This window comes from Trachymyrmex cornetzi, unplaced genomic scaffold, assembly GCF_001594075.2.
Source record: "Trachymyrmex cornetzi isolate Tcor2-1 unplaced genomic scaffold, Tcor1.1 scaffold61, whole genome shotgun sequence".
NCBI classification, from domain to species: domain Eukaryota; kingdom Metazoa; phylum Arthropoda; class Insecta; order Hymenoptera; family Formicidae; genus Trachymyrmex; species Trachymyrmex cornetzi.
Window position 1 is genome coordinate 3,449,140 of NW_017299926.1, and position 13,096 is coordinate 3,462,235.

Sequence of the window (13,096 nt, forward strand, 5' to 3'; positions counted from 1 at the left end):
GGAAGAGTCCTATGAAGAAAATTTTCGATTTCCGAACTAGATAAATTTGTCCCATCCATAATAGTAACGAAAGCTACTAATGTCTAAACATTTAACATATAAAAATATATCTATACAAATAAATTTAAATCTATTGAAATGCTTAATTTTCATAAATAATTTTTAATATTGGCAGCTTTTGTAATTTAAAAATAATTCTTTTAAAATATACGAATAAGTTTTCATGAAAGAAACGAGTTTAATAATCATGAAACTTCAGTGAAATATTGTTTTTAATATTATTCGATTTATGAAATATCGATATTCAATTGATAAGTTGTACTGTAACATGCAAAATGACGACAATCAAAATTTTTTAATGATTGATTTTATATTTAAAGTGATTAAAAAGAAAAAAAACGTGTAGTATGCTCATTAACAAAAAGAGGTTTAGATAATTATGGAAATTTTGAAGGAGTTATTGTTTGTGATTTTTTGTACAAGTATATTTTATTTACACACTTGTCAAATTGTATATTGAAATATTTACTTGTGATAATTCGCCGGGTTTGTAACAAAGAACCGCAACGTTATCGATATCGGGTATTTTGACGATCGCTTTTTCAACTTCCGTGAGATCGACACGGTGACCCTTAATTTTGATCTGTGAATCCACTCGTCCTTCATAAATTATCGACCCTTTGACAATTTTAGCATAATCACCCGTACAAAAGACTCTCGAATACTCTGTAGACAAAAATCAACACATTTTTTAATGTGAAATATATATCCAAATCATTATTCCAAATCTTAATGTCATGCAAGGAAATCTCAATGCTTTAATTATTGCTTGTTATAGAATAGCAGAATTTATATGTTGCGGTGAATTCAAGTTTAAAAGACGTAGCGTTCGATCTTATTGTTATTTTCTTTTCTCACCTGGATCGATAGTGTAAGGATTGTCTAAAAATTTATGTGTGTCTCGTTCGCGTATATAACCTGCTGCAACGTTTCTTCCAGCCACGATCAACTCTCCGATGTCCCCTTGGGGAACCACTCGCATATCCTTGTTTATCAGATAAATCATGCAGTTATCAATCGGTTTTCCTGCAGCAAAGACATAGCGAATAATGTAAATGTGGTTTACCGATTATTATATTTATTAGTAATAATTCACTAAAATGGAATTTTATATAATTATTAGCTTAGTACTAATTAAACGCTAATAAATGCTTTGTTACATTACTTTATCAAATATTTTGTTATTTTATTATTTTTTATTGTACTATTTTATTTGTTTATTAAACTTTATTATTTCATTGGATAAGAAATGTTCATTAGTACATCATTGACATGTTGATGAGTGAGAATTATTCTTACCGATTGGCACTTTTTCCATTCCTTGTAATTGTGTCCGTTTGCTTAATAGATAATACGTAACATCAGCCGTGACTTCCGTGCTACCATAGAAATTAGCTAAAATCTTATCTTCACTGTTAAAAGTGGCAAAAAATTGGTCTACCAGAACTACTGACAAAATTTCCCCGGAACAGATCCAAAGTTTTAAGTGCCCTAGAACGTTGTCATTATTCTATACAAAAAAAGATCGTATATTCAATCTAAGATGTTACGAGGCGTGAACGTTATTCTTGTGACGTACAAATTATAGATCTCAGGTGTTTTAAGCTATGATAACAGTATAAAAATTATGTTTACGCTGTATTTTAATATAAAGATGGATTGTAAGATAACGATAATGCCGTAGAAATTTTCTAAGCCGCTTAGGATAATTAGCACATTCTGTTTTTAGAATAATTAGGATAATTAAGATCTCCTTATTAATAAGATACCTCAGCAAGGTAACTTTTGTTAATTAAACATTTAATAAAATTCTTATAATCTGTGTTGCATAATTTTTGAGAGCAACTTATATTTATTTGTAAAAAAATTTCTCAGTCGCGAGACAGAATTGATTTGGGAGTCACTGAATTGTGTGTGTACACATTACAATATTAATTGCTTTTTATTTATTTAATTTCTTTGTATATATATTATGTTCTGTAATTTGCTTTACCATGACGGATAAACTTATCAAATATGTCTGAGCTAATGTTAAAATGTTAAAACAAGCACATTTAAAATTTTCACAAGTGTTAAAGGAAAACATTATTATGTCTTATTATTTATTAAATTTGATGCACAATGTATTATATTATTATTATTATGAAGTATTCAAAACTATTCATTTTAATGGTCAAGAACTACATTGAGAAATGACAATGGAATCGACGTCGATACAATTTGATATGATTGACGTCGAATCGACATCGATTCGATGTCGATTCCGTTATCATTTCTCACTGGGTAAAGGGAAAGAATGTCGTTTTTAACGTTTCGTATAAATGTTACATAAAATTAAGATTAGTTTCCGAGAAATTTATGTAATAAAAACAAGTATACATATCTTTTGATTAAAAGACACGGTAGTATCTTGGCGTTAAGAGGACGCGTCTTGCGATAGTGCGAGACCAACTATGTATCTATCTTTATGCGAGCCATCGAATTTTTCAGTAACACGATCATCGGATTATTTTAATAAGGGCTGAACTGATCGATTGCACTTAGATTGTATAATAAAAGTGCATCAGACGACACCGGATAATTGTTCATGGTATCAATTAAATTCAAACAATTAAATTCAAAAATTTTTAACTTAGTAGGTACAACAGCTCTTTTCGAGCAATACATATTCTTATAGAGCTTCTTTTACCTTTTTTATAGTAAGTTTATACTGCAAATTATACATGCAATATAATTTTGTATACTCACTTGTAAATCTAAATACATGAGCAACGAACGCAGCAACGATGGCACGAGGACTAAACGTTGTATCTGAAACATAGATTTAACATGTAAAGCATGCAACATCAACCAATAGTAGAACATGTAACGTCATTAATCTAACTGAGGTTGATGAAACTCGCTACTATTAAAAACGCTATATGATTATTTGTTTTTTAAATAATCTGTTCTAAATGGTGTCGGTTGTAAATTATTATAGTTTCTTACATTTCTAAAATTTTCTTATATTGTTATAATTATACGCGATAAGTCAATTAGTTTTTACCTGATGCTTTTCTAAAAGCGGTATGAACTTTTCCGGATTTTTAGTCATACTTTTCGGTACAATTACTAGGGTTCGGTTTTGTAGAAGAGGTCCCCAAATTTCGGCAATACTGTCACCGAAAGTAAGGGAAGTTTTGAAAATACACTGTTCTTCATCATTAGCATATGGAAATTCCCTCCATTGCCATTGTAGACGATTCAATATAGTAGCGTGTGGTATAAGCACTCCTTTAAGAACATAAATGTGTATATTACAAATGATTATGCTTTTCCAGACTCTCTTTCAAACAATAAATTACACAATAGGTAATCATTTTCTATTTCTGTTCTGTATTTTTTTGTGTGTAATTGAAATTAAGATTATTATCCTTTTACAACAGAAACACAGTTTGTATTCGCCGTATTTAACATCGAAAATAGAGAGTATGACATTTCAAAGATATTTATAAATAGCAGCTTGTGATGAATAAAAATGAGTATATATATATATATATATACACTACGCATTAAATCGTGTACATTTTTTGCGTTTTATCTATTGTAATATATATATATGACATATAATATCACAAAATACAGTTCTAGCGAAATACAGTTTACCGAAGCGTAAAAAGATACCTTTGGGAACTCCTGAACTTCCGGAAGTATAAAGAACGATTGCAAGTTGATTCAAATCCTCTTTGGTTTGTAATGCATATTCTTGTTCTTGTCTGGCTTCTTTCAAAAGTTGTTCATACGTCACGACCAAATCTCCCTCATAGATTGATAAATCTACTGTAAGTAGAATTGTATTTATGTTTAATTATTTATATTAAAGAAATAATTAAAAGCGGAAGAAATATTAATTCAATTATATTCAATTGAGATAAAACGTGAAAAGATTCTTTCACGTATATATTTATGCTGAGAAAACATTTAATAAATCTTCATTCATATTTTTTTAGTAATACTAACTTAATTTTCATTAAATAAATACTTACTTAATAAAAAATAATAGTTAAATCGAATTAATGGTTCTTATAAGTAAATATATGTTTACATTTAATAAATCCAGCTCGCGCTATTAAAACAAATATTTATTAAGATTCAGCATCTTTAATACATTCACGATCTTGTGCGAAAAAGTACATAATTGTAACAAGAAGGAACTACTATACGTAGATATCTCGCGCTTATCGAATTATTGTTTTTTTATTACGTTGATATTGTATACTCGATTTAATGATAAATGCATAGTCCGATATCGGCTTTGATAGCCAATTCCGATAATTTATTACTATAAAGCTCAAGTATCTTTAAATGGTATTATGAAATTTTGTATGAGAGATTTTAGTAAATCTCGTATTTACAGTTTGAAATAGATTTAATTTTATACGTTTTAAAGTTAATAATTATGATTAAAAATGTTTTTAAAATTTGATGTTAACGAAGATTAGTTATAAAACACTGCCGCACTTTATTTAATTGATTTTTGTATATTTTATATTTATTTAACATTGAAAAATTAGTTAAAAGATAAAACTTAAATTAAAAAGAAGAGATAGATTATATAATAGTTACAAAAATAGAATAAAAATCATATAAAATGCAATTTAGACACTGAACAATAATCTTAAATTTTTTATGATATTTATTTTGAAATTTGTATTCTGTAGAAACGGAAATTTACCTCCTTCCTCGACCAATACTAATAATGGTTGCGCTTCCTCAAGAATGTATTTGACTCTAGACATCGGAAATTCCGCATCTAAAGGTAGATAAGCCATTCCTGCCTTCAGTATACTAAGTAACACAGTTAGAAGGCGATGCGACGGTTTCATGCAGATAGCTATTAGAGACTGAGAAGTGGTTTCAAATTTTTCATACTTTTGTAAAGCTCGTGCCAACTGATTGGTGATGTTATCCAATTCTTTAAAAGACATCTCATATTTCTGTTCGGTATCATCTGTATCGAGTTTTCAATAATGTTTAGATATATAAATTTCCTTTTGATACAACGCCCGCATTGTTGGCATTATTAAAACTAATACAATACTGATTAATTAAATTACCAAAAAACACTTTATACCACTTTCATGAAGTGATTTCTTTTATATTTTATATCGAGAAGCAAATCCTTACCTTCGTAAAATATTGCAATTTGATTCGGATGAGATTTTGCTGCGCTACTGAACAATTCGTGCAATAAATCTTTCTTTTGACTCCTTCCTGTTTGTTGACCTTGTAAAATCGATTGCTGCTGCAAAGTACTCATTTTCAAAATTTCAAAGAAATTATAATTTCTTGCTTTGTATGGTTAGCAAAAATCTAAAATTTAATTTACAATAAAAATTAATATTGAAATTTTTCATTAACAATTTATGATACATTTAATTGTTCATCAATACTTTATAATATCTAAAATTTGCAAATCAAAATATTACAAGAAAGAAGTTCTCAAGAAAATAAGCTATGATAATATTTACTATTTGTTCTTTTGGATAGTGTAAGTGATCACTCACAAGCATTAGACAAGAGGATTAAATCGTTATTAGTACGTTGCGGATGATGAGGGTTTGTATTGTTAAATGTAATCTTATAAAGTGAAATTATATTAAGTTCAATAATTAAATTTATAAGTTGAGAAATTTATTAATACGTGCCCGATCAGTTTGACTCTATGCTTCTTTAGGAGTTTTTAATGGTTTAATTGTCAAAGAATAAAATGATCGACTCTATATAGAATATCGTATAAAAGTCTTTATTTCCGAGCGCGACAGATTTTACATAACTTCACGTGACGAGAGTCGGCGGAGAAATGTCTTGCTCTCGTCCCGCGATTGCTTGTCTGACCTTAGTCTTGGAGAAAATTATTTGTTTTCTTGAATGTTCTAGAAAGTTTCGATTTTAACGATTTTAAATTAACGCGATATTTCAACTTTATTTTCTTGCCTGTGCGAGATACAGCGGCTATATCCCATATTCTTAACATCGAATTACAGCGCGTGTTATATTATATTTTACTGAAATATCGGATTATAGTAGCAATATATATTATATTAAATACTGTTTAGAAATGTTATCAGTCATTATGCTCTTTATTCCGTTGCTTTCGCTTGCTAGTCTCGTGTCTATCTGTGTTTACCTTTTTTTTTCTGACTCGCACAGCTGAGTAGATCTCGATATTCTCGTGCGATTCCGAGAATGTGATATTTTTCGAATAAAAATTATATTTTCGCTAAATGTATTTTTAGATGAGGTAACGGCGATATACAATCAATACAGAGATAAATCTCTGAATTGATTATGAGGGAGTCTCCACTCTTATAAAAGATCGCCTATTATCGATCTTAATTAAAATAAATTTCTAAATATATTGTCGACAAAAAATTTTCTCGATTGTTTCGAAAAATTATATATATATATATATATGTATGTATATATAGATTTCGGTAAAAATAAAAATCTCTGTGCTGATTCGCTTTCGATTTTGTGAATTAAATAAAGCTGCCAATCACTTATTAATTAATAGAAGTCTTTCTTCAAAAGATTATCTATAGTTATTTGATCTTAAATTACAATAATTTAATATTCATATATTTTTTATCAATATAATTATGATTTTTAATAAAAAGCAAAATCCTTGTGATTCGTGAGTTTTTTTTAAATTATACTTTGTAATTGATATTAATAATATATAAATATTAATTTCTGTAATTTAAGGGCAATATCTTTTGATTAATTATCTATAAGAGTTTCGTGATTGTTAGTGTGTAAGTAATGTGTATATATATAAACGAAATAGGCTCAAAAGTGATTAAATCTAACAAGTAATGCCGAATGAACCAACACAAGATGTTCGAATGTAAATTACAACATCATTTATTAAGCAAGTAAATACACGTATACGTTTCAACCCTCGATTCGGGTTCTCATCAGTACAATTAATAATGCAAAATCAAATTATTCGAAAAAAACTGTATTAAAGAGAGATTATGCTGTAATATATGAGTTAATGATCAAAATTATTAAATGTCCAATACTTGTTGAAATTTGGTCATCAAATTGTTCGATTTGCTGCATAAGAATTACAATCATTTTTTATTATTATATCAGAGAATCACGATTTTATGAAAAATAATGTCACTTATATGAAGTCAAACAAGTTGTGCGAACCATGAGTAACCATATTGTGTGTGTTATTAAATATTGCCCCCGATTTACAGTTTAAAATTCCGGTTTTTTGCGTGTGAGTGTATATCTATTATCATATTATGTGTATCATATCATTTTATAATATTTTATAGGCAATTTACTTGTATTTGATTTGTAAAATATTACGTTTATTAAAAAAATATGCACTAATTTAATGTTACATCACTTATATTTTTATTTAACAATCGTTAAAGTGTTATTTTTATTACAAATTTATTGTACTTTATTCATGTGAAGTAAAATAAATAATTACTATACTCCTATTTTACATTACTATGATATGTCAAAGAATGAATCTACAACCTAAATAATTTAACGACATTATATTAAGAAATAACTTACAATTTATCATAAAACCGTTGCTTCTTTTTTATAATACTTTATATTTAAAATACTTCTCGGTTAAGACTTTTTACTTAAAAAGATAATTATTGCGATAACATAATAATAACAGCATACTACTAACATTTTAAAAACAAATCACAATAAATTTTTATAATAAATTTATAGCTTAGTAAAAGTATTTATTGTAATATTTGCAATGAATACTTTTAGTACATTTTATTGAAAATGTTTTAATTAAAATATTTTCATGAAATTTATGCGTCTTTATTGTTGAAATATTACAATATAACATGCAATTTTACTAATTTTAGAAAATTTTTTATAATTGAAATTTTTTTTAATTATATCGTATTTTTATATACACAAAATATCAATAAATAATAAAATAAATTCTTACACTAAAGTAAATAATCTTAAAGATTTTTTCTAATTTATGAAAAACAATGAGGAATAATAACGAAAAAATAATAGTTATATTTGACAAACAGTATATAGGTATAAATGACTATAAATAGTCAATCAGTTGCTGTTTCGTGCAATTATTATGATACGTTTATCATTGATATTTACAGTAAATAACAATGCGATATGAAAATGTTTTGAATTTAATGGACTACTAATGATCAGATGCATCGATGAAAGATAACAGTTCATGTTTACATTATTTAGGGTCCGTTGTTCCATCTTCAGATAAACTGTGTGATAATTTACCTACTGAATAAACAATATAGTAAAAGAGTAAGAGCATAAGAAAGTAAGAGAGTAAGACAGTGAGCTGAAGTTTTTCGAAAGATGGAACAACTCTTTACCTTTAATAAGTAATACTATCTTTTCACACTATTTAATATTTATTAAAATAATTTTAGTTGATCATCTTCAATGCGCAAATTACCACTTGGCTGTCAGGAGCTTTACCGAAAGGTTTATATCCCTCGGGAGTCTCGTATTTATTCACTTGATATATCTGCATTGTTTCATAACCGAGTACGTCCGTACCAAGTTGCTGAAGTTTACATAAAAAAATACAAGTCATAAATTTCGCAAAATTATGTATTATAATAAGTACTTTCTTTGTTATTATTAGCATTATTAGTTAAGCTATCAAAGGATTATGTTCATCGTTTACCTGTGTGAGCGGACTAGTGTTTGTGGTGAAAATTCCGATATACTCTTTTTGTTTGGCGAGTTGCAAACAGTATTCTTCCATGTGTTTCATTACAAGCACGTTTTCCGCGGGACTCAAATCACTGTTTGTCCCCATCATGGAAATGTGAATTATCTGACCTTTATTCTTTGGTAATTTGCAGTCTCTGATCGGTCCTTCCACATATTCGAGAAAATCGAAAACAATCATTAATTTAGATTTCAGTACCACTGCAGGTTCATCCCAAAGATCAAAGTTGAGAGCAACCCCGATTATTTTGCCATTCTGCGCCGACTTTATCACGAAACTAAGGTCTTTTTCTACATAAAACTCCCACATAATTTCCATTAATTCCCGATAATCACCCCTTGTTATGTCCGGTATTAACCACTGTTCCAAGTCGGCTTTTGAGTAAAAGCTCTCTGTGATTATTCTGCAAATTTAAATAAATGTTCCCTAATTGTTTCATATATGATTGTTACAAACTTAAAATTTTGCACAATACTTACTCGATCGTGTCCTCCTTATGGCAATCACTTAATGATTCAAAGACATATGATTTCTGATCAATGGCTTCTTTCAGAAGTTCTTCATCGGATGACATGAGCTTCATCCGGTTTAATACATCGGCTAAATTTTTCGCCGTAATAAAATCCGTAATACCGATTTGATAACCTTGATCTCTTAACTTGGTTACGGTATAAATGGAATTCAAGGAATTTCCACCAAGCTCGTAAAAATTCGAGTGTAACGTTACCAACACTCGACCACTACGTCCGATTACAGATGCGATAGTCGGAAAGAGGATGTGGGCTTTTGCAAGATCTTGACTTGGAACGCCACTATAATCGCAATTCGTAGAAAAGTCGTCTTCTAGAATAAAATATTTAAGCTTAGCCAGTAAATCTTTTGTGTTAAAAAATTAATTATTCTTTCTTTATTTGTAATTAAAAGAAATTGGGTAACAACACACACTAATTTATTTTAATATTTTAATTATTTATCTATGAAAAAGTAGAAATTATAGATTAAAAATTATTATTAAAATATATCTTCTCTCTCTGATTTCTTCTTACAAAAGAATTTTTTTTTATTTTTAACCAAACATAATTGTTACAAATATAATATGTAGAATTAGTTACTCAATAAGAAATAAAAAACATGAAAAAAATGGAACAAAATAAACTATTTTTTATTTTTTTTACATTTGTTACTTAATTAACTTATTTTGTAGAAAAGATTAGAAAGGTTATTCTAATCTCAAATATATATAGCGATTCATGTTAAAATTGAAAGGAAGACGATAAATATTCATAAACTGGTTTGATTGACAGAGTCATAATACGTTTCACATTGTAACTTACAAATATCTACTTTTAAAAGATAAAACAGTTATTTGTAATTAAAATGTTGCTATAATGAAATAATTAATATTTCATCTTACTTAATAGCTTAAAGAAATATCACGACGTATATGATATTTTACTTAACAAAACGATATAAAGTAATTAGTTCGACATACCGTTATTAGAATAAGATGATTCATATTTCTTTAATAATGTCTGTCGATCCGTTTTTCCATTGGTTAGAAGAGGTACGTAATCAACAATAAAAATTTGTGGTAACATATATGGCGGAAGCGTCCTTTGAAGAAAATCTTCGATTTCCGAACTGGATAAATTTGTTCCATTCATAATGGTAACAAAAGCTACTAATGCCTAAACATTTAAAATATAAAATTTATCTGTGCATTAATTTAACATTAGAAAATCAATTTAACATTTTTAATAATATTTAATGTTAATATTTTATATATTTTTAGAGATTTAAAGATGGTGTTTATAGAATATATATATATATATATATATGGATAAATTAATTGCCAAAAAAAAAATATTTTTTAAAGTCATGAAACTGTATAATAAAATAATTTATTAGAATAAATTGAATATTCAATTTATATATGAATTTATTTATCAATATTCAATTGATAAGTTATATCGATTCTTTTTATAATGCAAGATTACGTGCTATCAAAATTATTGAAGATTAATTTTTTACCTAAAGCGATTAAAAAGATAGACATATTATTTAAATATTCTCTAAGATATTTAGATGTTTAGGGAAAATTAAATTTAAAAGAATTATTGTTTATGAATTTTTTTATCATCAGTACATTTTCTTTTGTGCATATATATTGTACATTGAAATATTTACCTGTGACAGTTCACCAGGTTTGTGACAAAGAACCACGACTTTATCGATATTAGATATTCTGGCGACCACTTTTTCGACTTCCGTGAGATCGACACGGTGACCCCTAATCTTGATCTGCGAATCTATTCGTCCTTCATAAATTATCGACTCTTTGACAATTTTAGCGTAATCGCCCGTACGAAAGATTCTTGAATACTCTACAAACAAATTGGCACATTTTTATGTTACTCATATGCATATCGAAATTGTAATTCTAAACTAACTAAAAGAATATCACGACGCTTTGATTATATTTTTGCCCGTAAGAGAAATCGACATTATGAAAGGGACAATTTACAGTAAATTCTTCAAGTTCGAAAGACGCGACATTCGATCTCCCTTTTGCATTATTTTATTTTCTCACCTGGATCGATGGCGTAAGGATTGTCCAAAAATTTATGTGTATCTCGTTCACGTATATAACCCGCAGCAAGGTTTCTTCCAGCTACTATCAACTCTCCGACTTCTCCCTGGGGAACCACTCGCATATCTTTGTTTACGAGATAAATTATGCAGTTGTCAATCGGTTTTCCTGTAACAAAAGACATAGCAAACCATGTAAATGTTGTTTAGTAATTATTATTTATTAATATATTTATTAGTAATAATAATTCATTGAAACGTATTTTTATAACTATTATTAGCTTAGAAACTAATTAAATGCTTTGTTGTATTTTAGCAACAATTTTATTATTTTATTTTTTACAACACTGTTTTATTATTTTATTAAGCTTTGTTATTCCATTAGGCGGGAGATGTGTCCTTAGTTAGTAAATCAAGACATATTTGTGATTGAGAATTATTCATACCGATTGGCACTTTCTCCATTCCTTGTAATTGTGCCCGTTTATTTAACAGATAATACGTAACGTCGCCCATGACTTCTGTGCTACCGTAGAAATTAGCTAATATCTTATCCTTATTGTCAAACGTGGCAAAAAATTGATCGGCCAGTGCGACTGACAAGGTTTCCCCGGAACAGATCCAGAGTTTCAAGCGACCGAAAACGTTGTTATTATCCTACACAAAGTAATGACAACTTTATGTAAATATATTAAATGTAAAGTGTTATGAGGCGGTGGACATTCTTATTGCATAACAGTGTCTCAGGTGCCTTGAGTTGCAATAACGATATATAGAAATTATGTTCACGCTCTATTTTGATATAAGATTGCATGAAAAAAGATGGATTAAAAAGATAACGATAATGCCATAAAAGTTTTAATCCGCTTAGGATAATTAGCACAATCTATTATCTTTATTAATAGATAGCACGATAACATAACGTTCGATAATTAAATATTTGATCAAATGCTTGTTATCTGCGTTGCGTAATTTTTGAGCGCAACTTACATTGATTTGTAGAAAAATTTCTCAGTTGCGAGATCTACACGCTGATCTGGGAGTTATCAAATTTCGTAAACGCATTATTGGTTTTTACTTGTCTAAGCGTATTGCTTTTCATATATATTCTGGGGTTTACTTAAACGTGATAAATAAACTTGTCGACCATTTTCTTGTACTTTTAACTTTTCAACTAATATTGAAATGTCAAAAGTACAAGGCTGTTTAAAATCTTCGCGAGTGTTAAAGGAAAAAGCTACATCAGAACATCTTATGCCTTATCTTTGATTATATTTTATGTACAGTGAATTATTATTATTATAATCATCGTTATGACTGTTATGAGATATTGCAAACTACTCATTTTAATGGTCAGGGACTAAAGGGAAAGCTGTTTTTAATCTTTCGTACGATGTTGCATAAAATAAAAATTGAAAATCCGAAGAAATTTATGTAATAATTACAGGTTCGCCTGTCTTGTAAAAGCGATCAATTACACGTGTAATACAGCTTTTCATACTCACTCGCAAATCTAAATACATGAGCAATGAACGCAGCAACGATGGCACAAGGACTAAACGTTGTATCTAAAACATAAATTTCTCTTTGTCACAAATTAAGTTATATTATTAACTTACATAAATCACACATAAATTATATAAAAAATTGCAAATGAATTTATAAATATATATATATATATATATTTTA

At 28.2% G+C, this 13,096-nt stretch overlaps 2 protein-coding genes across 2 annotated transcripts in view; both read right to left on the reverse strand.

Annotated features, from left to right (window-relative positions):
• Window positions 1-5,359, reverse strand: part of LOC108766643 (mycosubtilin synthase subunit C) — a 6,720-nt gene extending 1,361 nt beyond the window's left edge. The window contains exons 1-9 of the mRNA XM_018516051.1: window positions 5,227-5,359; window positions 4,775-5,050; window positions 3,724-3,879; window positions 3,107-3,333; window positions 2,809-2,871; window positions 1,360-1,570; window positions 919-1,086; window positions 530-726; window positions 2-83 (exon numbers count right to left, since the gene is read on the reverse strand). Coding sequence (XP_018371553.1) covers window positions 2-83; window positions 530-726; window positions 919-1,086; window positions 1,360-1,570; window positions 2,809-2,871; window positions 3,107-3,333; window positions 3,724-3,879; window positions 4,775-5,050; window positions 5,227-5,359 — 1,513 coding nt within the window. The remainder of the gene's footprint in view (window position 1; window positions 84-529; window positions 727-918; window positions 1,087-1,359; window positions 1,571-2,808; window positions 2,872-3,106; window positions 3,334-3,723; window positions 3,880-4,774; window positions 5,051-5,226) is intronic.
• Window positions 5,360-8,174: 2,815 nt separating this feature from the next.
• Window positions 8,175-13,096, reverse strand: part of LOC108766646 (mycosubtilin synthase subunit C) — a 12,335-nt gene continuing 7,413 nt past the window's right edge. Inside the window, exons 6-13 of the mRNA XM_018516053.1 lie at window positions 12,913-12,975; window positions 11,854-12,064; window positions 11,409-11,576; window positions 11,006-11,202; window positions 10,311-10,506; window positions 9,298-9,661; window positions 8,771-9,221; window positions 8,175-8,647 (exon numbers count right to left, since the gene is read on the reverse strand). Coding sequence (XP_018371555.1) covers window positions 8,507-8,647; window positions 8,771-9,221; window positions 9,298-9,661; window positions 10,311-10,506; window positions 11,006-11,202; window positions 11,409-11,576; window positions 11,854-12,064; window positions 12,913-12,975 — 1,791 coding nt within the window. The 3' untranslated portion in view covers window positions 8,175-8,506. The remainder of the gene's footprint in view (window positions 8,648-8,770; window positions 9,222-9,297; window positions 9,662-10,310; window positions 10,507-11,005; window positions 11,203-11,408; window positions 11,577-11,853; window positions 12,065-12,912; window positions 12,976-13,096) is intronic.